Source organism: Rattus rattus, chromosome 7 (assembly GCF_011064425.1).
Source record: "Rattus rattus isolate New Zealand chromosome 7, Rrattus_CSIRO_v1, whole genome shotgun sequence".
In the NCBI taxonomy this organism is placed as follows: domain Eukaryota; kingdom Metazoa; phylum Chordata; class Mammalia; order Rodentia; family Muridae; genus Rattus; species Rattus rattus.
Window position 1 is genome coordinate 53,811,804 of NC_046160.1, and position 27,458 is coordinate 53,839,261.

The 27,458-nt window shown below is 41.3% G+C and overlaps 1 protein-coding gene across 1 annotated transcript in view; it reads left to right on the forward strand.

Moving 5' to 3' along the window:
- Nucleotides 1–27,458, forward strand: part of Dock4 (dedicator of cytokinesis 4) — a 387,862-nt gene that overhangs the window by 152,695 nt on the left and 207,709 nt on the right. Inside the window, exons 2-3 of the mRNA XM_032907671.1 lie at nucleotides 23,467–23,550; nucleotides 26,046–26,086. Coding sequence (XP_032763562.1) covers nucleotides 23,467–23,550; nucleotides 26,046–26,086 — 125 coding nt within the window. The remainder of the gene's footprint in view (nucleotides 1–23,466; nucleotides 23,551–26,045; nucleotides 26,087–27,458) is intronic.

Consider the following 27,458-nt stretch of genomic DNA (forward strand, 5'->3'; position numbering starts at 1 on the left):
TGAGCTCAGAGCTGGAGGTTATCACCACAGTAATTGGTTGGATTGTTATTGTCCGATAACACCTTAGGAAATGTCTATTTTCGATGCCAACTCTGGCCTCTACCCTGCGAGTGAAGTACTTTTTCTCTTGAAATTGGAATGTTCTCGTAAAGGTTTAGGAAGGTATTGGGACTCTCTGCTGTTGGCAGTTACCTGTTTGGCCCTCAGTCCTCAAAAGACTTGAACTTTGACCTCATCCCTTTATAGAAGCCTTCTTCAAGTTAATGGTTTTGAAAGTCAGTTCACTAGCTACACTGCCTTCTCTTCCCACTGGAGCTCTTGCACTTCCTGGCCCTGTGTACTTAGTTCCTGGTGTCTTTCTAAACGCCTCCCTGCTTCTTTCCTGCCTCTCCTGTAGCCCTGTTGTCTCAGCTTCGAGACTGATGTAGTCTTAGTCAATGACGCTCTGTCCTTCCCCTCCCACTATACCTTTTCCCTCACTTCCACGCTGCTCTGCAGTCACCTCCAGCCCTGCCGTTCACAGTCAGCACTGTAGCTGTTGGGCGAATTCAGAGAAAGACTGATGTACTCTCTTCTTGGCACCAGTGCTTGGGACTCAGGCACGGAAGAATGGGTACTTAAAGAGACTGGAGAGGAAAACGTCCTCCTCCTCTTTGTCCTTCTCCTCTTCCTCTTCCTTCTCCCCTTCCTCTTTCTCCTCCTCTTCCTCTTCCTTCTCCCCTTCCTCTTTCTCCTCCTCTTCCTTTTTGGCCATTCATGAGCCCGATGTGTCCATAGTACCCTAGATTGGAAGCTCTTTGGTTCAGCTGAAGTTCTCAACATGCAGATGTTTTCCTCACTTTAAATCCATTCTGTCATCTTCTTTGACCATACAGCTATTCAAGTGAGCCAACTTCATTTTTGTAACCTGCAATTGGTATACATTATATATTGATTTCTTTAATTGGAATCAGGCTATAGAAAAGCAAGGGCCGTTGAGCCTTTCTTTACATGAATTCCCCTTTTCTGGGGAGATGTTTGAGCTGTTGGAATTCTTTAGCAGTGGCATAAATTTTCCCGTTTCTGATGTTGAATTATAGTATTATTTTTTACGTGCCAGTAAATAGCAAATGGGTTCATCCAAGCCAATTGTGTCTGCCGCTGGCCTACCTGCAGATTATCACAGCAGCATTTACATGTCCAGCAGACTCCGCACTCCTGACTCCTTAATTTGACGTTCTGTGGCATCTCATAGAGGAGTGCTAAATGGGTAGGATAGTAGTAGTCAGGTGAACTAAGTTGCAGAGCAGGCTGGGAAGTTCTTTCTATAAATGGATCCATAGCAAAGGTTTGGGAAACACACAGTGTAGCTGCTTAGCTAGTCTAGTACCCTGCAGGCCCTGCCAGCATATAAATGAATGAAAAAAATCCCCTCGGGGCTCAGAGAAACCCAAGAAAGAGGAGTCATAAAAAGGTGTAAGAGTCAGAGGGATGCCGGACACAAACACACAAAACTGCAAGGCCCTGCAATCAGCAAGATCGCTGCTGCACAGATGAACTCAGCGAGACTGAGGCAGCATGCACAGGGCCTGCACTGATCTGCACTAGATGGGCTCCAACTGCTGAAGCATGGACACATGCCTCCATTCCTAACCCAGAAACAATCTCCAATTGATAACCATTTGCAAAAGGAAAATTTAGCTTTCTACAGGGGAGTCTCAAGGGGGAAACAGCTCTTAAAGGCGGACTGTATGTTCTTTGTCAGATCCAAAGGAAACTCTAATTCCCCAAACTCCAAAAGGCATTCCAAATATCTAGATATGTCATCAACCTGGACTCTAGGAGGATTTCCGGTGATTAGATAAAGACCAGCATTTCTTAGGAAATTCCTGAAACTACTTCCTCTCTACCCAAAGGAGGCATTTTCCTTATCAGTGGCAGAAGGGACAAATTGCTGTCTGTGGTGCCTATTAGTATATCAAAGCTCATACTGGCTCTAAGGTTTCCTCAGTAACACCAGTACCTGTCACACATTTCAGAGTCTATGCTAGCACCCTGTCCTTGTCACCTCCTCCCCTACCCTAAACTTTTCAGCCCATGTTACTCATTCTCCTCCTATCCCTGCTATGCTCGCCTCCTTCCTGCTGTGCGTGCTCTCCCTTGCTGTTCACATACCCAGGTCCAGCCGGCTGCCATCCTCAGTTCTTTCCCTTTCTCTGTCCTTTGACCTCTTCCAGATGCCTCTGGCCGCTCTCTCTCTTATGTCTTCATCTCTACAGCAATAATCTGTACCATGGAGTGGTCATGTCATCAAGTTTATAAACCCAGCCGTTGGTGGCCAAAAGAAAATGAATTCAATGGCATCTTTGGAGGTCTCGTGGCAGGGCTTTTCCTTCCTCCCCTCCTCCCTTCCTCCCCTCCTCCCTTCCTTCCTTCCTTCCTTAATTTCATTGTGTTTTAAATTTTTATTTATAAATATATATATATATATATTTCCTCTCACTTTTACCCTACATATAAGTCTTTTACATATGTATTATGACTTCCAGCTCAGTGTTTTTATGTGGTTCCGGAGTGTGTAGATGAGTGGGTCTCTCTGTTATTTGTGCCTTTTCTTGGGTATTTTTCCTTCTGTTTCTTTTACCCTATTCTAATGTATTAGTTTTTGTTTTATCTTATCTTATTTTATCTCTTAGAAGCCTGTTTGGTTTCTAATGTGAGACCCAAAGGGGGTGGGTATATACAGTAGTGGATATGGGGGAGGAACTGGGAAGAGAAGAGGGACTGAAAACCATAATCAGGATAATATGTGAGGAAAAAAAATCTATTTTCAATAGGAAGAAAATATTCAAAAGCAAAACAAATTAAAATCATTAAAACAAAAACATCATTATGGGCAGGGAAATCTGAATTTAATGTAATTTTCACATAGCACAAATCTCTTAACTTTGATTTTTATAAAATCATTCACAACTATTAAAAGCATTCTTGAGCTTATAATGGTGGTTGCATGCCTTGACTCCAACATTAAAGAAGATAAGGCTAGAAGATTGTGAGTTAAGGGTAGCCTGAGCTATATAATTAGAACCTGTTTCGCTCAAGACGGATGATCAAACTGTGAATGCATATCGCTCCTGAGAGACACAGCCAGAATACACAGCAAATACAGAGGCGTATGCCAGCAGGAAACCACTGAACTGAGAACAGGACCCCCGTTGAAGGAATCAGAGAAAGAACTGGAAGAGCTTGAAGGAGCTCGAGACCCCATATGTACAACAATGCCAACCAACCAGAGCTTCCAGGGACTAAGCCACTACCTAAAGACTATACATGGACTGACCCTGGACTCTGACCTCAGAGGTAGCAATGAATATCCTAGTAAGAGCACCAGTGGAAGGGGAAGCCCTGGGTCCTGCCCAGACTGAACCCCCAGTGAACTAGACTGTTGGGGAGAGGGAAGCAAGGGGGGGAGGGTTGGGAGGGAACACCCATAAGGAAGGGGGAAGGGGGAGGGGATGTTTGCCGGAACGGAAAGGGAATAACACTTTCGAAATGTATATAAGAAATACCAAGTTTAATAATAATAATAAAAAAAGAATAAATTAAAAAAAAAAAAAAAGAACCTGTTTCGAAAAATCCTAAACAGACTGGCCCACAGGCCTCACCAAAACAGGAGTAGGTTAGATCACGTTAGGGGGCAGGCGTTGTCCATTGAACTCTGTTCCAGGGAATGAGCATTCAAGCACTTACGAGGCCCTTGTTCTTTGGGCTCTTCATGTCTCTTAAGTGTGCAGGAAAATAGACGGAGTTCTGAGGGCTTATAGATTGGCGAAGAAGCTAGTATTTCTAACATGTAGAAGTGATATAATTAGGTAACTATGCACTTAACTGTGCTTTTGAGTTGAGAAGATAACTCATTGTGTAAAAGTGGGTAGAGTAGGCATCTTGGGTGGTAATAATTTCTGTTCATTGACTCTGGAATAAATGAGGCAGTGAATAGGCCTGAAGGCTGTTCTCCATAGGACGCACAAGGCAACCAGGGGTTAAAAACCAGCCTTATGAGTAAGAGAACTACAAGGATCCAGTGTGTCCTAGGGAAAGGAAACGAGGCTGAGAGATGAGGCAGGCAGCTGGGCCAAGCCACAGAGGCCAAGGACTCTCCCTTACCAATCATGAGAAATTACTGACAGGTTTATTTTAGGGATTTACAGTTGGCTCAATTTGAGACAGATCGTGCTGTAGGCTGAAGTGGGAAGGAATCTGGCTGAGGTGGGAGCCATCACTAGGGAAGCTCCAAAAGGGGTTATCATGTGGAAAGAGTAGCCTAGTCTATCCTTGGCCAATCTGATGACTGAGCACCTTCAAGGAAGATTGAAAGCTTGCACATCTCTTAGATCTCTGTCAAAACCATTCACGCGGTACATTGTGTAGCTGCAGCCACATGGAGACCAGAAGCGCAAGGTTATTCCTTGTCTTCATTCAAGGAGACTGGGCTCACAGCGACTTCCTGTGTACAGAGGTTAAAAGTATGTTCCATACAAGTGTGATGAACTTGAAGATGAGGTTGACATGGCAGCTTGTCAACACATCCGTCACTAGACCCCAGCACCCAGCACAGTGCCAGCATATGGTGGGTGCTGAGTGTGGAGAGGATTTGGCTCCGTCAGCATTTGGAAGACATCTGTCCGATCATGATCATCGTCATCACTAAAGACTTCAGGTTTCTCCTCAACATCTCTGTTGATTAGAGCTTTCGAAGTGACCAGCTGTGTTATGCGAGCCAAGTTTCTCCACTCGGGAATTTGGCTATTTATAAGTGAACTCAGTAGCATAGTAATGAGAACAGATCTGCCCTTTCCTTCGAAGTTTTGTGACTTCTAATGAAAAGGTAAGGCATTCCATCCAGAAAAGTCTGTATCACATTGCTAATTATATATTATGTCAAGCTAAGACATGTATCAGTGTTTATTCATGAGACCTCCAAAGATGAACGTACCCAATGTTTCTCAGTGTGCAGTGGGAGGTGGTCATGGGGAGAGAATTATGTGATTTGGACCAGTTTAAAAGTGTCATTCTAGCTGCAGTGTGGGAAATTAGAATTGTGGTTTCCAGGGTAGAAAAAGCATAGTTCAAATAAATTCCGCTTATAGTGCTGGTGGATTGACTTGTGGGTGGCTGTGGGGTCTGTGTAGGGAGAAGTTACCAGAATCTAGATCTCACTGACAGGCAGAGAAGAGGAGGTTGGTTAGCTGATAGGGGAGATAGGAAGCAAGAACAACTGCTTGTGGCTGAGGAGGCAGAAGGGTGCCTCGCACATTTGCTGGGAGGGAAAGCTGACAGCAGAGTAGACTTCGGGTTGGTTAAGATAGAGGAGAGGCTTTGGACGTTCACTTCAGTAACAGTTTAAAATGAAAAGCCAAGTGTGCTAAATACACTAACCTGGAGAGCGGGAGAATCTCATCCAGAAGTACCAATTCAGGACTATCCGCAGTCAGATGATATTTAAAGCCAGGACTGAAAAGCAAAGTCTCCTGTGACATATAAATTATTGAATTATTAACTTTTTAAAGCACATCGATTCTCTCATGAAGTCATATTAGTGGAAAATTGGAAGCATTGCATCTTAGATCATGTTTTCTACAGATCAGACCTGAGGAGCCTTTCTCTAAAAGCAATCATCAAAGAACAGAGCTCACAGGTACACTAAGCCACGTCTTCCCCTGAGAGCCTGGGCAAAGCAGCTTACGGGGGACTCCTCTTGCTCCTGCATGTGTGACTCATCAAGGGAAGGAGACACTTTCCTATACTATCATTTAGTCTCCTGGGTAGTGCCTTACAGCATGAAATATTAAAGTTCTTATGACTTGAAAGGTACGGTGCAGGTTAAAGAGTAAATCTGATTTTGAACTTTTGATTTTTCCTCTGAGATGTGTCCTGATGCAGTCAGCTGTTGTAGCATGATTTGGACAGATGAGGATTATTTTCTTTTATAGTTTCAAGTTTTAGAAATTCCACATACGTTACATAATGCCAGCACTGAGGCAATGGAGTTCAGAATGCTTACCTTTCTGTCATTTGCATTGCTGTGATTGGTTCCAAGGACAAAGTGCAAGTAAACAACCGTTTGTTATTACTGACTTGAAGCATAGGAGACAGTAATAACCTCAGACCTTTGCTCTCTACCCAGACACATGATGTCATCTAAGCTCGGGTTGCCTTCCAGAGGCTTTGCTGCCGAAGTAGGTGGTGCGCTTTTGTGAGGCAGAGTGCAACCTGGCCCTGTCACCAGCCTGGTCTCCTTAGTCACTTTCTGCAACTGGAATGGAAGTAGACACAACACTCGGGAAGACAAGCCCGCACTGAAACGTTCTACCTTAACCGATCCCTGGGTATATGCTATATCTTCCATGCTGCAGCTCACATGGGCTTCCCTCAGGTGGATGGAGCAACTGTTCGAGTCTTGCCATGGTGCTATTCTGTGAAAGAGCTTGTACTCAAATTACTTGCAGACCTGGGGTCTCAAGTGCTGAGCAGCAAATTGCACCAATCAATGACAGGATGGAAATTGATGGAATAAACATTTCATCAGGGAAATGTTTCTCTTTTCTTTTTAATTAATGCATAGTAGCTACATATTTATGGGGTTCCGCATGATAATTTAATACAAGTATACAATGTGTGGTTGTCCATCAGAGTAATTAGCATTTGTGTTGGGTGTTGGAGAGCTCTCTTCTGTTTACTAGGCTGATGACAGATCATGCTTGTTGCCTTAGGTGTAATAGTCACTCTACTGAACATCTTCTATAACCTCCATGGCACTCCGTCTATCTTCATGTTGGTCTCTAAGATGCACAACTGCTCTGGCATCAGTCTCAGGATTGAGTAAACCAAGGCGTAGGAGGTAAACAGCGAACATGGTTTATAACATACAGGGGTGGGATTTGAACTCATCTATGTCAAAGTCAGTTCTATGTTCTTCCTCTCCTCTCTGGTACTTATTCACCTGTCAAGAAGTAGTTATTACAGCTGGAACATCTACCAGCTAAGCTGGGTTTGAACCTTCCAGTAGGCAACTTTCTAGCTTTGTTACCTAGGTAAAATACTTTGTCTAGGTCCAGACTTCCTTATCTGTCAAATATAGATTATTTGCAGTGCAGTATCACAGTGAACACAGTTGTAGTATGCTTGTGGGTGCTTCTGACTGAGAATATACATACAACATCGTTTAGTACTATATACAGTAGTACTTAGTATAAGAGTCTGTGGTAGATGTTTAATATCTATATATTCAGCAATTAATTGTAATGTGTTAAATATATTCTTCCATCATCTCACCTGGGGGACCAGGAAAGAGAGGAGATGTATGTAAAAAGAAAAAGGTGAACTCATTTGTGAGAGCTTGTAACACCATCATGATACAAATAGTACCAAGTAAAGTGTGTCCTAGCTGAAGCCTTGTGGTCTTCCTCGGATTATAATTGAACATTCGTTAGGAGCAAATACGTGATTTCTTTTAAAAATAGCATTTAGTATGCCTGAAGTATGATCCTGCCTCTCACAGTGTGGCGCCACCTGTTGGTGGTGGAGATCAGGGATGTACTTGAGTGGGAGAAGCGAGCAGAAAGGCTCTGAAGACAACTCTGTATCGTCCTGTTTGACAAATGGGAATGGCTGGGAATTTTCGAGAAAAAAAAAAGAACTAGGAAATTGGAAATACTAGGTGCTTCCCTGTGGATGATGTCCGGTGTCTAAGTTTGTACTTAAAATAACAGGAAAAGTGAACCAACCTGTCTGTACGAAGACTGTAGACTTCTGTGCACCACATGAGGCCCAGGGAGTGTTTATTTTGCTCAGTGAGAGCTGTGTGGAGCATATGTACTCACTGCATTGTTTTTCAGATTAGTCAAAGGATAAACAAGGATTGATTTTTGCATATTTTTATTTTATACCTATCCCATTTCTTCACACAGGAATAGGCCATTTGAGAAGAGGTATCTTATATTATACACAGACAGACAGACAGACAGACAGACAGACAGACACACACACACACACACACACACACACACACAAATACATGCACTAATTTATGCCTCTGCTACTCTCTTCAAGTGTGTTAAATAGAACTGACTAACAGAAGCCTGGACAAACCAGAGCTCAGCTGGTTTGTGTGTTAGAAGTCCTGATATACATTGGTAGCAGTTTGTTCCTTCTTAATGTTTAAATCCAGAGGGTTGATTTATGGACCAAAAGAATTTGTAAGAGAAAAACGCACTGGCTTTGAGCATCAGCTTTTGCCACTGTTTGTTCTTTTATGTGGATATGGTTAAGGCTAAGGACATTTCTCTTTCTCATTTGACCTTCCACTAAGCTGTAGCTAGGGTTCTTAACACTCTAGAATCCAACTACAGTCTCCATCCTGCCAGGACTGGTGTGGATCATGGTTATGTGTTTAGAGCTCCCTGCTACTCAGTCTCAAGAAGAGAATGTCTGTGGGGTGGAGACTCAACATACAGAGCATGTCCACCTACTCCTTCCATTCCACCTTGGGACAAAGGTCCTTTCAGCACCTTCCGGAGTATGGCAAACCAGAACCCACACTTCATTGGTTTGAGATTTCTAGACCCTAAACCTTTGTTCCTCTCTTGCTAGACCTTGACCAGCAGGATGTGAAGCAGGCCTCCCCCTCTTTTCATGCAGCTGTATGGCATGCCTCTTTCTTTGTCTTACCTCATTACCTTCCTTTCCTTCTCTCCCTTCCCTCCTTCCCACCCTTTCTCTTCTTTCTTCCTGTCTACACTGGAGGAGCTTTTCACCTAGCATGGAGAAAGTATTCTGTGTCTTTTGAGATCAGTTGCCTACAGTCAATCTCTTCTTCAGCTTCTAATTCTTCTGTCAGTAGACAGTCTTAGGATGTTACAAAATAAGGCCTTCCTAATGAAAGCCTCCACCTTTATGGCTATCTGCTGGCTAGTGAGCGAGCCTGCTTGGGAAGTAAAAACAAGGACAGTCTCCTGTGCTTTGCTGGCTCCCAAAACAATGCAGATGTGCAAGTGGAGGCCCAGGAAGTCACTGTGAGTGAAAAACAGAAAAGATAAAAATATAGATGGGCTACCCAGTGGCAGAAGCAGATGTGGACTAGCAGTCTACCCTCTTACTTCCTGATGTTGAACTTTATCCTGGACATGTGGAATGGAGAGGGCAGTGAGACTGTAAAGGGACAATAAAGTATGCTTTGCAGATATCCTAAAGCCCCGGGAAGCTCATCTCTGGAGATGACATTCTTACACCTTTCCCACTTTGAATAAAGTGCAAATGCTTGAGGAAGTAGAGAGGACGTTTAGGGCGTTATTTTGAGACATTACAAATGATACGTAGGGTCAGATTATGTCTTATGCCAGGGTTCCGGACAGAAAGCCATGCTGGTGTGCCCTGAAGCAACCACAGATTTAGATGCCTTTTGGCCCGTGGGGTATCGGTTACCCTTCAACACAGAAAGCAAAATCCACTCTGGCCTGGTGTCCTTCTTACACCTTTTGGATTGATGGATTCAAGGGATGCACATTTAAGCTGGATTCGTCTTCAAGAAATGATTAATATTTGTCCATTTTCCAAAGGCAAATGTAAAGTTGAGAGCTTGTGTTTTGGAGGGTTGTCCCCTGTGAGGTGGCAGAGTAGATGGACGCACCAGGGGTTCCTGCTGAGGACATCCTGATGCCTCACTGAAAGAACAAAGGACTCAGCCGCTGAGGAGTAGAATGGGCCTGACCTTGTTCATCTCAGGAATTCCACCCTGAGATACACTGAGGAGCGGACATGCTACAGGACACAGTCTTTGGAAACTGACAGTCTATTTCTAGCCTGGTTTCAGGAAATAGAGAAAGTTCAATCTCATGGCAGAGACAGAAAACATATTAGCGTCTAATTCATGTTTTGTGATGAGCTCTTAGTCTGTCCTGTTTGCATCCTGTATTTGTCAGAACTGGAGTTGGTGTGTGGCAGGAGACTACCGACAAAACTTAACTACTTCTAGAAATAGGTTAAAGAGCTTCAGATATTGAATTATTGAATGAAGAATGAAAGAAATAAAAAAAGGAGGGCATGTGTGCTCCTAGGTGTGACGGAGGAGAAAGTTTATTGTAGATGTGAGAGAGAGCATGTCCAGAAGCAGAGACATCTGGGAGAGCCCAGAGTGAGCAGAACCCTGAGCCAGGCCTTGTGAGGTGAGAGGGGAGGGGAGGCTGAAAAACCAGGAGACAAAAAGTCCAGGAGGATAAAAGACTAAAAGGATAAAAAAAGGGACCTGCATAGCCAAAATGGCTAGATTATATTGGGAAGGGCAGCTGGGGGAAGGGCAGCCCAGCAGCCACCGGGCTGGAGAAGTTAAGGTTACAGGGCAGGGTGTGTCAGCTATACCCTCTAACAGGCAGGGACTGAGGAATGCTGGGAGAACCTAGATAGGTGCTATGTTAGATAGGCACCTCAGCCATCCCTCCACAAACAAGTCTTTCCCTCTCCTGTTTGGTATTTTTATCTCTGCATCTCGCATTTGAAATAGGATTTTCCTGCATAAGGTGACACAATTCTGGTTCATCACTTAGGTGAATAAGCTGAATGGTCTTTCTGTTGTCCGTGGTTTAAGGAGAATGCAGAACACATGCAATATTTTTAATTTATTTATTTTCATTTTATGTGAATTTGTATTTTCCCTACATATATGTCTGTGTGAGAGTATTGGATCCTCCAAAGCTACCATGTGGGTGCAGGGAATTGAACCTGGGTCCTCTGGAAGAACAGACAGTGCTCTTAACTTCTGAGCCATCTCTCCAGTCCAACACATACTAAAGCTATAATTTTTAGTAAGCAAATTTGCTGTTCTAGATTCATGAAAAAGATTTTAAATGAACACATTATTCAGTGTATTAGAAAGAACTTAAAACTTGATTAATTTCAAAATGTGGAAGAAGGAACTTGGGGTCTTGGAGATAGATGAGCAGGTCAAAGTTCTTATTGCAAAATCTTGATGTGTATTGAATTCCTGGAACTGGGGTAGACGGGAAGGAACTACTTCCAATAGTTATCTCTGACTTCCATATGCACGCCATTGCTATGTGCACACATATATATGCACACACACAATAATGAATTGCCTTTAAAAGATGCACCGTCATCCTTTATTAATACTTCATTTAATTGTAGATTAAGGGCAAGGGTATTTATTGCTTTATTTGTGTTTTGCAAGGAAATGCTAATTTTAGAATTTTAAAGCACTTTCTTTTGAAAGCTTCTACCCAGTGCATAAATTCTTTCATTTATATTTAAAAATACCTAATATATTCATTATATATAGAAAGAAAAATAAGTTTTAATTTTTAGGATTTGCTATATTAACCTGTATTATCAATAGTGAAGCTATGGCTTTTGTTATTAAGCTGTTAGTGTTTCCTATGGCTTAACTAACACTGACTGATGCTGGATGGAGGCCCTCCATACTTTTAGCTGTAGTCATTAGCTGTAGAAGTGTCTTCCAGGCAAGTCATACTTTATGTATTGTGATAGCTTACCTTTAGCCATGTTTAAAAGTTTAAGCTTGCTATTCTGTAAAGGGAAATGCCTATAAATCCCCACACTGGAGAAGTGTACGACCACCTTCATTTTAAATTTTTTGCATTGGATATATTTTTAGAAATTTATATTCTAAAACTTGAAATTGTTTAACTTTCAAAAAACCCTATTTGGATACTTCCCCTCACTAATTAGAATATAGAAAAATTCTCCTTTTGTGCATAAAACCCCAAGGGTTTTCACACTGTCAAATTTAGTTCACGGATAGAGGAAGTTACCTCAATTGATGGTCAGAAAAATAAAAACAAATGCAAATTGTCTTCTGAACCAAAGAACTGCAGTAGATGGATTATTCCTAATTAACATATTGTGAAACAAGCCACTGTTTTCAGCCCTAACACCGGCCCTATTGTCTGTTTATATTTTCAAACTTCTCTAATTTGCTTCATAAAAGAGGACAAAGGATAAATATTTATAGGTGTTAATTTTGATGCCAGTGGGAGGGGGTTATTTGGGCATAGGGGTAGTCTTTAATAAGTCGCTGTGAAGTGAACTAGCTCTTTAGAAAACTGGCACTCCAGATTGTGGTAGTTAGCTGACAGGCACAAGAGAGAAGGCGGCATGAAGCCATTGCTTCACTGGTTTATAAGGTTGGGGAAGAGGGAAGAGCAGAGAACAGGAACCCAGGGAAACTTGGTGTTCTCTAAAAACCCTGAGGAACGCCCTAACAGGTCATTTATAACTGATAAACGCTGAGTTTGTAATGTTCACTTTTATTCTGGCTCCCTGATTTTAGCCCTTACATTTTCATGAGTTTTGCCTCAACTTGTCATTAAGGTTTTCAGGACAAACAAGCAGCCTTTCCTTATTTAATGACTTTTTGTTTTAAAAGTAATGATTGAGAGGAAGCTGAAAGGCTTCATAGAGAACTTATTACACAGAAATAACAGAATTCCATTAATCTCCATGGTAATGTAAGTCAGGTAAGTCCCAGGTTTCAAGTATGACATGTGCAGTGTGACCTCTCTAGACTTGAAACCATACAAGTTCACAGAGGAGCCCCGGCTTGCCTCAGATCCCCAAAGACCTGACAGTTCCATCCCTTAGCCCCCTTTGTCGGGTGACTGCTATGCAGATCCTGTCCATTGAGGCTGTCATCCAGTGGGAAGAGATCAGTGCTCCCAGGACAACAGTGTTCCTTTGGGAGAAATGGAAATGACAGAAAAGCATAAGGCACACTTAAAAACGATCTGTGTTGGGTGTCTCTGAGCAGTACAGATGTCAAAGCTGAGGTGTGTCAGCCTTTGCTGGCCCCTGACATGGATGACGAGCAAAGTGCTGAGGAGAAGTTAGTGCAAGCCTGTCCCATTCCTTCTTCTCTTGCAGGACATATTCCACGTGGGAACTCTCCTGCTACAGCTATCTCCACTCTTCTACTTTTTCATACCCTTCAACTACTCATAGCTAAGTACGCTCTAATGTTCAGTGAGCGTGTTGAGAGCCACTGCCTTTAGATAAGAAACTGCATAAAAACTCTAAAGCATTGATCACTTCTAAGGTGGGACTCACGGTAGCTGTAGCCAATATCAAGGATTTTTAATGGTCCCAATATAGTATGCAGCAGTTTAAAGCTTTTGCTGTAAACATCATAAAGGCTTAATTAAGGTCTTTGCTGAAGGTAAGCATTACTGTACAAAAATGATTAAGACTATTAGGTCCTTATTATTGTCAGGAAATTTATCTTTAATAAGATTACATCATAAATCATCAATTATGGCAAAGATAGGAAGGTTTGACTTAAGCCGAGGATGGTTGTGGTCGATGACAAGACCCATCCAAGTTTTTTTTTTTCTTTCTTTCTTTTTTTTTTAATGGCTGTCTTTTTGCCAAACAGACATCCACAGATTGTGTGTTTAAGAAAGTAGTCTCTAATAAATTCATGTTGCACAGTGATAACCAGATTCAAACATTTGTCTGTTTGTGAATCATAGATGCATGTTTGTATATGCATGTTTGTGGACTTATATTCCAGTTTGGGCATGTGGAGTTCGGAGGTCAACCCCTACCATTGTTCCTTAGGAACTCTCCATCTTGTTTTTGACCTGAAGTTCACTGATTAGGCTAGGAGGGCTGGCTAGGAAGTCCCAAGGATCTACTTGTCTTGCATCCCTAGCACTGGGATTAGATGTGCACACCATGGTACTTGGCTATTTTATGTGTCTCCTAAGGATTGAATTCAGTTCCTGATACTTTGGGGCAAGTATTTTACCAAATGATCCATTTTCTCAGCCTTGGGCAAAGTGTTTTTAAGTTATTAAGTTAACAAATTTGATTCTTTTCATTTTCTAATGCAAATGAAATTATATACATGTTGAATAGGCCATCTGAAGAATGTCTATGGTAGTATTGTTAATTTTTGCTTTTTATCTAAAAAAGAACAATAAGGACTAAACTCACTCTATTCCTCTTTACTTTAGAAAGAATCCATTGCCATTTTTGCTTCCAAGTAAAACAGTCCAGCTATGTCTGAATAACCCTGTGCAGGGAAAATCAGAATTAGAAATGGCTATGGTTGTAAGCAAGAGCGATCACTACAGCCTATGAAATTTGATGAGAAGGGGTGTATTTGCATATTCTCTTAGTGCTTCTCCATAGGATACCTGGTCTATGCAAGGGGAAACTATAAAGTGGTGATTAGTTTGTTAATACCAGTAATCAAATCTAACAGATCGCAGCACTGGTGGGAACCGTGGCGTAGAAAGGCTCTTTTTAATAGGGAGAGAGAAACCACACGTGAAGGTGCTATTTGATGGGTTGGATCCCGCCTCCCATTTACCTGGAAGGTTTTTACTGCACGACTGTTGTTGCTCTTTTCTATGTGCAGTCCTTGATAAAATATTACTTTCAGCCCTGAAAACACATTGAGTTTGGGGATTACAAGACTCCTACCAATATGAGAAATGACTGACCAGTTTCTTAACAATAATTTAAATGAGCAAGGGAAGGGCCAAATTAAATGATTAAATGGCAAATATCCAAGCAGCAGAAGAGCAGCATGCTCCTGAGCTGCCATTTGTAGAGCACAAATGCTGGAGGAAACTTCTTCGTCATGACTTACAGACTTGACATTCAGGTGCAGAGTGTCATCTTCCCATTGTTTCTCAAGCCTAACACCATGCACGGGGATTTGGGAACACGAGCAAAGGACAAGACTGAGCAATTCTGTTCTTTCTCTAGGTGACATTTATTGAAGACCTACTGGGTATCAGGCATTGGGCTAGGTGTTGGGAGCATGAAAGAGCCTAAAACTTAGATTGTAGTATGTAGTAAGTGCTGGAGGGGTGCAAGGGAGAGTGGGATGTTGTGTGTAGGAGGATCAGGGAAAGGGGAGGGAATTTTCCTTCAGGAGGATACCCTGGTTGATTTGGAAGCCTTAATCCCAAGTGTGGAAAGAAAAAACACTTGTGTAGAGCTATGTGACTGCTGAGAGGTGCAGAGGGATGGGTTAGAAAAAGCACACAGACACAAGGCATAGGTGTTGAGAGTATGGGACATTGCTCTTCCATTTCTTCTTTAGGATGCTGTGTGGATGCCCTTCAGCCCAGGATGAGGATTAATACTGGGAACTCAGGGTTCTATGCCTTCAGATGGAACGTTAATGTGGTTTATGTACTATGTAATGTCATATGCATGCCGTCCTCTGCAGAAGTAAGCACTGGGAATGGAGTCACAATTCCAACTAGGGGAGGGGGAGGGGACTGCCTATGGGGCAAACCAGAGCAGTGTATGCCCAGTTGTGTGAGGATAATGGCTGCTCTAGGTGAGATAGTCTGTATATTACGCTGGGGTACATGAAGGGGAGCAAGGACTGTGCTCTGTGCTTTTGCTTAGCAAAGTCTGTGAGCAGGGTAGGGATGCAGTTGTGTGGTTCGTTCAGGCAGCGCCTTCAGTGCTCCTGAGGCAGGATCAAAAGATGTGGGATGATATGAACTTGAGAGGGAAAAGATCCCCAATTTAATTAAAGCCTCTCACATTCTTGAAGGAAGAATCCCACCACAGTCGATGCATTTGCTGTAAGATCTCTAATGTAGAAGAATTAACATCGCTTTCATATACAAACACATTAAAACAGCAATGCTTTCCTTTCCCAGAGACAGTTCCTGAAAGGTTTAAACACAGCTATGGATGGTAAAGAAAGCTTCCCTCCTATGTCCCTGTGGACCACACTGTTACTTTATCAGTTGTAACCCTGTCTGATGTCCCTCTAGAACCACCTGGTGCTAAGGCAGTTATTTCAAACACCACCAGCATTCTATACATGGTTATTGTAAATAAAACTAAACCCTAGCTGTACCCTTCCCTTAAGGAGCCGGTACCCATACTTGAGGGTATGTACTTTCTTCTAAGTGTTTCTTTTCCTCCTGGAGCTCAGGTTAAAGCATTTATTAAAATATCTTTACAATATCACCAGCTCTGCTTTGTAAAATGTCCAGTCCTGACATTCTCTTCAATATCAAAGCTGAGAACCTGCTTTGACTTGAGGTAAGCCCCCTAAAATCCCACGAGAAGTTCTTGGGGAGGGGTGCTGAGGGGCAGTGGGAGCTCTGCCTTTTTCACTTGTACCCTTAAAGCTGGTGTTCTGCACTGTAGAGGTATTGTTACGTTGAACATCTGGGGCTTGGAGGCAGGAACTAGAGGAAGAGGACACAAGCGCATAGAACAGGTCCCATTCCTCTTCTTGATTGTAGGGAAAACAAATGAACAGCGTACATCGAGGCCAAGGAATCTGATCAATTCTGAATTTCAAAGACTTCTTCAATGTAATAATATTTAAATATTCACCCTCTAACCTTGAGAAAACAGAGCTGTTTGCTGTCTGTTTGTGTTTCAAGTGTATTTGCCAAGTACTTGATATTGGATTTAATAAACTTAGTGGGAAAATCATATCTTATTTACCTAGTAAAAATTCACACAAGCAATGTGGAAAGCAATTATTGTTTTCTGTCACTTCCATGTGGTTTTGTCCTGAAGGCTTTGTTGTCCACTGGACAAATAATACACTATTGCCACTGAATGAATATGGGAAGTCCGACACTTGGACACATATCTCTGCCTTCGAGTCAGGAAAATGTCTCTTAATTTATTATTTTCTAAAGCAAAATCCTTATGGGTTTTTTTTAATCAGAAAAATTATCCATAACTCTGTTTTATCTATCAAGTTGCTTAAATTGACCTGTGAACATAACTTGGTAAGAGTGATTTCTTTTTTTTTTTTTTTTTTTTTTAACTTGAGTATTTCTTATATACATTTAGTGTTATTCCTTTCCGGTTTCCAGGCAAACATCCCCCCCCCCCCTTCTTTGGGTATTCCCCTCCCATCCCCCCCCTTGCCGCCCTCCCCCAACAATCTAGTTCACTGGGGTTCAGTCTTAGCAGGACCCAGGGCTTCCCCTTCCACTGGTGCTGGTAAGAGTGATTTCTAAGAGGCTAAAATAATAAAAGAGAGTTTTTCGCTTGTCTCTGTTAAGTAGAAGCCTTATTTTGGTTTTTGGATTCAGATCCAGCTTCCAAATTTGTAGTCAACAATTCTAGTGGAAAAAAAAAATCACAGCACTTACTTCCAGGCTCCCAAGTTGAGTTCTCATACACTGGCTGGACTTGCAGGGCATCTTTCTGATGCTGGCTAAGAGGAAGGAACAATGATGCGACTTAGATCCCCATGGTCAGTGGAGTTAAGTTCCCAGGTCCCCTCCTCTCTGTTTAAAGTCTTGCTCCTTTCCAGTGTGCTAGAATGCTTTTGAGATAATTGTTTAAAATCTCTTCTAAGATATCCTGTGCGACTGGCAGTGGTCCCAAACCATAACCCTTTTTTGTCATTTTGAGTTGTTTCTAAAAGCACCAACTGGTAGCTTTAATTAAAGTTTCTGTCGTGACCCTCACTGGTTCCTGAGCCTCTTAGGAGTGTGCCCTTGCAATGGTAGCATGAACGCCATGGCAAATGCTCTGTAACCCTGTGGGGAACACAGCAAGTTCATTTCCTACCAAAGTTCCACTGTCATCAAATACATTTTAGTCATTCCCTCCTGATAACTGTTACTTCAGTACCTTTCTGACTCGTTCTGGTTCTTTTTCCCAGAGCAGGATGAAACCTTAAGATGAAGGTTCTGGATATTGATCAGGAGGGATTCTTGGGGTTCACCCTGTGGAAAAGGAATGGAAATGAAGTAAGCAGCCTTTGCAGGGAGGGATGAACTGCAGTGTAAGCCCAGTGATGGTCTACCACCTGATCTGAATGTCCCGTCTGAATTTTGATAAGTTATGGTACAAAGATCTGGATGTCATTGGATGATAGCAGCCGCTGTGGCATGGAAACCACCTGAGGGAAGCACCTGCCTTCACCTGAGGCCGTCCTAGCGGGGGCTGGCAGCCAGTTACCTTGTGCTTCTGTACCTGTAGCAATGAGAGAATGTCATGCGTCGCCAGAAGGGTCTTTCTCATGCTCACCACACTACCCAAAGCCAAACTTCCCATTGCCTTGTGTTCTGAGGCCAGTGACACAAACAGGATGCACTGTTTGTTAGCCTCCTAACAGGATAGTTTTAGGATTTGATGCGAAGATCAGGATATGATCCTTATGAAGTGCCAGAAATGAATATTACTCAGTCCGTTTCTATTGTTTCAATGTCACCGCACTTAGAATAGAGTGGTCAGAAACATCCCAGATGTTGATCTTGGATACTGGGACATAAGAAGGGGGGATCCTGTTTGGTAGTATAGGTGTGTCTGTATCTCTCAGGACTCCCTACAAGGTGTGTAGGTCCCAGTGAATCCCATTGGCAGAAAGAAGGCAGCTGCAGACTTGGGGCATGCCTGAGGGTGGAAGTTAGAGCGCAGCATTTATTCATTGTTCCTGTATTAATGTGAAGCATCAAAAGTGTGCAAAACCTAACACTCCATCTCTTTCTTCATTTCCTGTGATACTCCCTCTTCCTCCCCCTTCGTCTCCCCCTCCGCCCACACCTTTTTTGACCCATCTGCTCCCATGGTCATGCTGTCGAACTAATAGCCAGTTGCAAATCCCTTCAAGTCAATAATGACATCTGTTTTAGTTTCATTCTGTTACCGTGATAAAACACTGAACAAAAGCAACTGAGGGGAAACAGGGTTTTATTTCATCTTACATTTCCAGGTCACAATCCATCCCTGAGGGAAGTCAGGGCACTAACTCAAAACAGGATCCCAGAGGCAAGAAATGATGGCTTGCTCTCAGGTTCATATCTAGTTTTCTCACACACCCCAGAACCACTTGCATAGGATTGTGTCACTCACCTGGGCCTTCCTTGATCAGTTAATAATCAAGATAACCCCCCACAGATATGCCAGTCTGCTGTAGGCAGTTCCTGTCAGATGACTCTGGGCAGTGTCATGTTGACAGTTGAGGCTAACCAGGACGCCTGAGCTTCTCATTTCATCCTAGATGGGACACAGGGGAATAGAATAAAGAGGAGGACAGCTCCACCCTGCCCTTCTGTAGGAGAGGTGTCAATACGCAGGTCCATTCTACACACTCCTATTCTACCCACCAGCACGTCCTGCCCCAGAAACTTAGGGAAACAGGAGCACATTTGATGAGACTGTCATCGGAGGTCCACGACAGGTTTTCTCCAGGGAATTCACGAATGTGCGGAGTGGGCGATACCTCTTCCTTAACAGTTCACCATTACGTAGAGTATCCACGAAGAATTCAAGTCCTCCTCATCCTCCTCACCGTTTGTTCTGCCCACTGCCCCAGCTCCTTTCTAAGTTCCTCAAGCATTCTACTCTTTCTCCCCTTTCTGCTGTCAGCTCATGATCCCCATATAAAATAAGAAACTTTCATGTAGATATATTCATGATAAAACAAGACCCAGCCAGATGCTCAGTGAGAGAAAAGGCCAGAGCGAAGTGTGGTCTGAGGAGCACGAGAGCATCTGTAGATGCTCTCACAGCCAGTGCCAGCCTCCTACCACCTCTGACTGGCACTGAAGATTTCACAGCTATCTCACTTAAGGTTGGGTATTTAATTTTGAGGGCAGATGTCTGTTTTGTTGAGAAACAAACAAACACACAAAAAAGGAAAAAAAAAGATCTCAAGTTGCATTTTGGTAGTAAATTGAATTCCGTGAAGTCTCAGAGCCTTAGACTAGTGGTGCCGTAGTCTGTGTTGTAAGTAGTCAGCTCATGTGACCTTTCGGACCATGACTTGGTGATGAGCTGCAGATCTTTTTACCAGGAAGATGAAGCCAAAATTCTCTTGGAGACAGGAGACCCCTTCTTTGTGTCACCGGGGACAAAGCAGTTCCATTCTTTTTATTCCTGCCCCATATTCTAGTCATTTGAGATTGTCAGCTTGCAATCGGCGAGGATCAGCTAGCCTTTGTGTTTCTCGAGGTGAATCGTGGCAAGCGGAGTCATTGTGAACATCATGTTATCATCTGCGATTTGCAGCTATGTGTCTGACAGAAAACTTCTGAGTAATCTGGTTTGAGTTCCAGTTTCAAAAAGTCCTAGAAAGCTGGAATTGGATTTCTCTGCATCCATCTTAAAAGCCTGAAAATATTTCTTTTTTTTTTTTGTTCTTTACATAAAGAAATGGTATTCTTGAGCCTAAGAAATGACTTCTATCACAAAGCATGATTTAACTTCTCTTTGCCTCTGACTTAGAAGATAATTAGTGGTTGTATCTGAGAATATTTCTTGCAGTTATTTAGATCTTAGTAAAGTGCCAGTGTATATTGAACTAATATCACCACGTAAAGGAAAAAAACAGTGTTTGTGACAATATGCCCACAGTTGGGACATTTCTATTGCCACAGCAATGTTCCATATTTAGGGTTTTGGCACTTGCATATATGTTTTAAGGACATGAATATAAATGAAATTATATGTATTTCTTATTTCAAATATTAATTACTTTATTTTGTTATCCTAGTCTAAAGGAAAGCTTAGGGGTTTTTAAGATTCAGACATTGTAAATGTGGGAGGTGAACGCGATTCATACGTTGACTTTCCACTGTGTTCTCGGTGCTCAGCCTTACTGCGCCTGTGAATCCGCAGCTCCTAAAGCTCTTTGTGAATTGTTCTGCAGCCGTTAAGTTCATAGGGAGATGAACAAATGAAAGAAATCAAGGGGCCAGCCCATGTGTCATGAGGCTCAGTAGACCGGGGAAAAAGCTGCCCCTTACAAGTGTGTAATGAGCATAATTCTGCATAAAGACATAGCTACTGTGTAATAGTAACTGGTGACCGAGTTCATTTTCAGCTCTGGATTTGCTCCTTGGAAGAACACCGGTAGAATGTTCACACAGATTAGTTGAAAGTTTGTTTCCAAAGCAAAAAATTTAAATGTCTGCTCTAAGAGTATCTCACGGAAATGCAAACAGAACCTTCACTAATGAATGCCTGTGTTTCCTTTGGAGCTTTGCTTCAGTGAGCTAATTGTCCTTAGTTTGTAATGTAGTCCATGCTGCCGATGACAAAGGTGAAGCAGTCATGTTTTTAAATCATCTCTTGTTTTGCCTGTGGTTTGTTCTTTCTGCATTCATTCTCTTGCATAATTGGAAGCTCGGTGGAAAACACTGATCGGGGCTCGGCAATGCGTATTCAGAAACTGAAAACGGCTTGCCCTTTCAGAGTGCAGAGGCAAGAGCGCTGCCCTGAGCTAGCCTCCTGAAAGTGCTTTTCTTCTCTGTGGTCTACTCTTGACTGCTTACTGGTCAGCTGCTGTGGCAGGTGTCCCTGAAGTGCGTTCATTAGAAATGTCTCCTGATGGTTCATTCATCCTCCTGTCATCGGGTCCATGGACTGTTCACACTCCATTCATGTGCCAGGACACTCATGACATTGGAGTCAGTGGGCTCCAAGAGCTTGGATGAAGGAATTGACTCCATGTGATTCCAACAAGGGAGAAAACCAGTCGAGCTAAGATTTAAATTCATAGTACCTGGTAGTTTCCAGGGGACTGTGATGGGGCGGGAGTGGGGAGCGGTGATTCCTGTAGATTAGATAAAAAGTGACTATGAACCCAGAAAACCAGTTTAAATAGCTTCTTTGAGAAAATGCCTTTTCACAGGTAACAGAGGTTGATTCTGGAAAATTGAGCACTGCTAGAATCGTATTCTAAGCAATGGAACAAACACTACAGTTTCAGACCAAAACATTTTACAGAATGGTCATCATTCCATTCATCCCCTCAGTGGTCACTTGCTAAACCTCAGGCTATTTGAACCCAGAGACAGTCACCATATTCTTATCGATTTTCCCACATGCGTCATCCAAAACCTTGGGGACATAAATGATGAGACGAATCGACTCTGGTTCCTTCACGCATGCAATGTGGGGCGAGAGGGTACAGTTGAGTCAAGGAAGGCTGTCATGAGGTATATGGTTACCCAGCAAGGAGAGAAGGCTGATCTGAGTGCGGATTTGTTTTGGAGAGTTCTAAATAAGAATGAATTTAGGTCTGTTCAGTGATCATCTCTTAAAAGTATCTGAAAGTTATATGAACTTATCTTTCAAGGTTCGTGAACTCTGGATTCTCAAGCAAATGTTTTCTTGAACATTACTATGAGGTCTTCTGGTATTTACTGTTATAGTTAGAAAATGACATAATAAGCTAGTGTTTGTCCTTAGTCATAAAGTATTCTAAATTTGTCCTGCGTTGTGATTTTCATCTATCTTGTGCTACTTTGGGTTGTGCTTTTCTGTCCTGTATTTTGATTTCTACTGTTAATTTTGTTTTGAGATCATAAAAGGGCTTGAGACATCTCCAAAAGCCCTTTACCTTATTGGTACTTTTTTTCTTTTTTTTTTGACAGATGCCTGTGTTTGCTCAGTCTTTTCAAATATATTTCCCCAAATAGCAGAAACTTGCTTGGTGATTTAGGTTATATCTATACATTATTTCCTGCAACAAAATTATAAATAAAATTTAAATTTCACCTTTTAAAAATCCCTTTAACCTGACACAAGTTACAATTTGGCTTCGGTTTACATGGTCTTTTTTTTTTTTTTTCTTTTGTGGGTGGTAACCTTTTCTCTGGGTGTTTTGATTTATTTTCTTTATTTCTACATGTCTCAGCTCTCTGAGCTTCGTTCTTACTCTCACTCGTGGGGTAGCCTGGAATGACTAATCTAGGTGCCTGTCTTCCACTTGGTGGTACACCCTAGTCTGCCTTACTCTGCACAGTGTTTCTGAAACCAGTTTGTCTACAGCACTAATCTATAATTAATGGTGCCCTCAATTGCAAGTATTGAGGCGCTAAGGAATGTGGGAATTCTGGCCGAGTGTTTAGCTCTCAGGATGGCTCAGTCATTGGGAAATAAAATGTCACCACTGATTTTACTGCAAGAACAACTGCAGTAAAAACGTGGCCTTGCTGTAGGGATGAGAGTGAGCAAATAGACAGCATCCCTTTTCTTTAGAAGTTTACACTCTCAGGGAAAGAACACAACAGGATAGACTCTAGTCAACCCCAGCTTGGTGCTGAGTATGAGATGTCAATGTCATTTATGAGTAACATCTGTTACTCACGCTGGGCACCTGGAGGGAGGAAGTGAATGCAGTAGGACTTATAGCACACGGTCCCTCAAGGACCTGTACAAGTGATATCGCTGCCTTTACAGATTACCAGCAATAGATTTGGTGTTTTATATACTACTTGTGGTGTATTCTGTATATTTTCTATGTATCTTCACAGTGCTTATTTGACCAAGAGGTTGGTAAAGTAAATAAGCTTTTAATGATGTTTCTTTTAAAACACCAAAGAGTGACATGACACCAGGTGTACACTCATTTCGCTGTGCTATAATGTTTATTTGTAAGCAGCGTAGCTGCTCTAACTGACAAGATTGCCTCCTTACGCTCTCTCTCCTTTCTTACAGTTATTGCCAGTTTTCGAGGCACCGTCCCATATGGCCTGTCATTGGAAATTGGAGATACTGTTCAGATCCTGGAGAAGTGCGATGGTCAGTGACCTCCCAGTTATGGCTTGAAAGTCGTAGGAAGAGATTCTTATCCCATGGACTCTTCATGACCCTTCAAAACTCTGTCTGTTCATGTCGGAAACCTTTCTACTATTCACAGCAAACTATTTTTTGTCAGAACCTGTTCCTTACATATTTGATGTGATTATAGGAAAACTAATATTTTCTTAGGTTGGTTATATTTTTTCCTAATATATCATCTTCTAGTCCTTACATGGAGATGCAGAAAGCACTGTTGGTAGGGATTCATGATTAACTCCAGCTTTGAAGGTTTTGCTGAAACCCTGGAGATCAAACACTGGAGTGCAAGCTCATAACTAGTGTGCCTCAGGTTGAAGCTCAAAGGACAGTGGCCCTGAGGTTGAGTAGTAAGAAACCGAGGTGGGCTGGTCAGATCCATTCTGGCTTTGTTGAAGTCTGTGTTCTCCAAGTTTAGAATAAAATTTATCCAGTGAATTTGAAACATTGGCAGACTTCATTGTACAATCCTGTGTGATTTTTATTAATTTATGTAACAGGTAACTCATTAAAAATGCCTTATCTATTCTTAGATTCTTCCATTCTTGTAAGATCTAACTTGAAATCTCAGTGCTTGAAAGGATCCCAGATGAATTGTCTACATCTCTTTTTAACAAAATGACTAAAATGTCATGAGTATATTAAAAAAAAATACCCACTTCCTTTTAGAAGGCTTCTTTACTCTAGGGATTTATTATAGGATAATGTTCTATCTTACAATGTTTCATCAGGCATTAAATTGTGTTTGAACAAATGAAACTACTACATTTAGCTGGAATCTGGCTTTAAATGTTGATGACATGTGGGTATTTATTCTGTTCACTGTAATTGAAAAATCCCAAAATATAATAAGGATTCTTGTGTCATTACTGAATGCAATCAGTCTGTTTCTCCTTTGTATATAAATATAAAATTGTCCTTAAATTGGTGCATAGAAACAGGGTGATATTTAATGGAATATAGTAATCTAAACTTTTTCTGCACGATATAATTATACAGAGATCTGTCTGACATTTTTTAAATTATCAGGACACTTTCAATTCTATTAGAATAATTATTACAAATCAATACATGTCTTAGATCTGTTTTTAAGAAAAGCTAATAAACCCTGAAATACAGAGATTCTCACTTCCAGCCCAGTCTTCCTTACTAGAGCTGCTGGTTAGATGGTTAGATGTGGGAAAAAAAAATATATATATATATATATTTTCCCACATCTACAAACAAGTATAATAGACAACTCAAACATTTGCTTTCAAAAATTTAATTAGTCAAAAATAGAATACTTCTACAGCCCAAAATAATTTCCTATCAATAAGAAAATGGCTTCTGCACTTACGAAAAAGTATACACACATTTGTTTAAATTGTTACAAAAGAGAATTCTCCCTCAAAAGTGGCACTATAATACTATTTTGGGCTCATACAGAGTTTAAGCATCATAGACACTGTGGCAAACTATGTTGATCAAATAGTATGGTGATAAAGAGTGGACAAGCCCATTTGCATAGCAGCTCTTAAGACGTGAGGCTGATCTAGTGGCAGGTGCAGAGCCTGTGTAGACACACAGCTGTACAACAGTGCTGGCCAGGCACAGATGCAGGTGGTGGGCTCCTGTATACACACATCTGTACATCAATGCTGGCCAGGCACTGATGCAGGTGGTGGGCTCCTGTATACACACATCTGTACATCAATGCTGGCCAGGCACTGATGCAGGTGGTGGGCTCCTGTATACACACATCTGTACATCAATGCTGGCCAGGCACTGATGCAGGTGGCGGGCTTGTGTATACACACATCTGCTACATCATTGTTGGCCAGGCATTGTCACAGGTGGTGAGTTTATGTATACACACATCTGCTACATCAGTGCTGGCCAAGCACTGTTCCTTGGCAATCAAACCTGTGCTTTTCATGAGGCAGAATTTAAAGTGGCATTATATCTGCGTAGACATCCCATAGACATAGTGTGGCCCTTAATAAAATGGGGAGAAATGAGGCACAGGGAGGTAAAGTGTCTCCAGATGAAAGAATAAGCTGGGCTTGCTGGCACATAACTAATTCAGCACTTGGGAGGCCGAGGAAGGAAGACTCTAAGTTCAAAGCCATCTTAGGCCTTGTAAAATCCATTGTAAAATAAAACAAAATAAAAATTAGCTAGTAAATTTCAGTGGGTTTCTTTATTTAAGCCCAATGCTTTTGATCCAATCCCTTATTCCCATTTATACAAATTTCTGGTCCATTTTTAATAAAAAAGAATATAAAGAAAATGATTAAACTTGGGGTCAATTGATCTGATGCCTAGCCTAATCCTAGAATCACTGTATTTATGAGTAGAATAGTCATAGGAAGATTAAAATTCCAACACCAAAGAAAATACCATTTGTTAAAATTTGTTATCTTTAATATCATCTTGCTTTATGTATTAAAATGTAATCAATTATTATTTCTCCACAGGCTGGTACAGAGGATTTGCCTTAAAAAACCCCAATATCAAGGTAAAAACTCTTATTTCTAACTGTAATGAGAGGATTCTCTAAAACAAAAATTGCTGTACAATTGAAATTATAGTTGAGCTCTTAATTAGGCTCCAAATATGGTAATACATATTTTCATAATTTGGGAAATCCTTTGAACTGGGATTAAAGTTAAGGTAAGATACTGAAATCATAATTCCTTAAAGCCTCTGAAAATTATACTGGGAAGTCCTTAAGCTTATTAGATATAAACACATTTTTTTTTGAAGTATTAGTTTCCCAGTGAGGTAAATTAAAATTCAGGCAGGAGAAATATATCCCAAAAGAAATATGTAGTAGTGATATTTAATCTTTCAATTTCCTGTATTATTGTTTGTAAGATGCTGGCGTGGATACACAAGTTTGTTTTAGTGTCGTGTTAAGGGTTCCTTGGGTAATGGGGCTGAGCCAGGCATACTTGTAAGCGTTCATATTTCTTGCCATTCAAGGAAGATCCTAAGAGTCATTGCTATACTTAGAGAAACCCTTAGGGAGCAATGTAACTTTCATTTTATCTTTCATCTGGATTGGTTTTGACTTTTTACTGTAATTTTTACTATAGTTTTATTCTAATCATCTGTAGCTTTTGAGTATGTTTCCATATTCTACTGTATCGTTACTTTTTAAAATTTTTATCGGGGTGTATGTGTGTGTGTGTGTGTGTGTGTGTGTGTGTGTGTGTGTGTGTGTGTGTGTTCACATGGACGTATGAGAGCAACAGATCCACATAGCATGGTACATAGGTGGTTCTCTCCATCTAACATGCTGTTCCTACGGATCAAACTTAGCTTGCCGGGCTGGACAACAAATGCCCATCTTGCAGGCTCCTCTAATAATTCCAGCATACCATTCTTTTTATTTTAAATCTCTGATTTCCAAAATACAATCTAAATTCCTTTGCCTGTCTCTTTGCTTAAATGTAGCTTGTGCTAGAATATCCGCTGTGTTTAATTACTTCATTTTATTAGTTTAGATCAGTCTCAAGGAATGCCTAAGGGACAAATGAGTATATAAGTTTAATTTTTTTCATACTTTAGTCTTCATCTAAAGTTTTTTTATTTTTGGACATCTTCAGGCACATGCAAATATAGTTTTGATATTTAATTATTCATCTAGCACATATTTCTGAAAAATTAATTATCATTTCTCTTTCAATTTCATCTCATCCCGTAGATTTTTATTTTAACTTTTCTCTACTAGTGTTGCTTTATTGTTAATTCTGTTATATTGAAATAACTATAAATTTTATGAAAAAAGTTATAAAGCATTTTCTTCCTATTTATTATTGTAGAATGTATAGAATTGAGACAGGTCTTGGCTGTAAGCATCTTTAAACACTGAGCCATCACTCCAG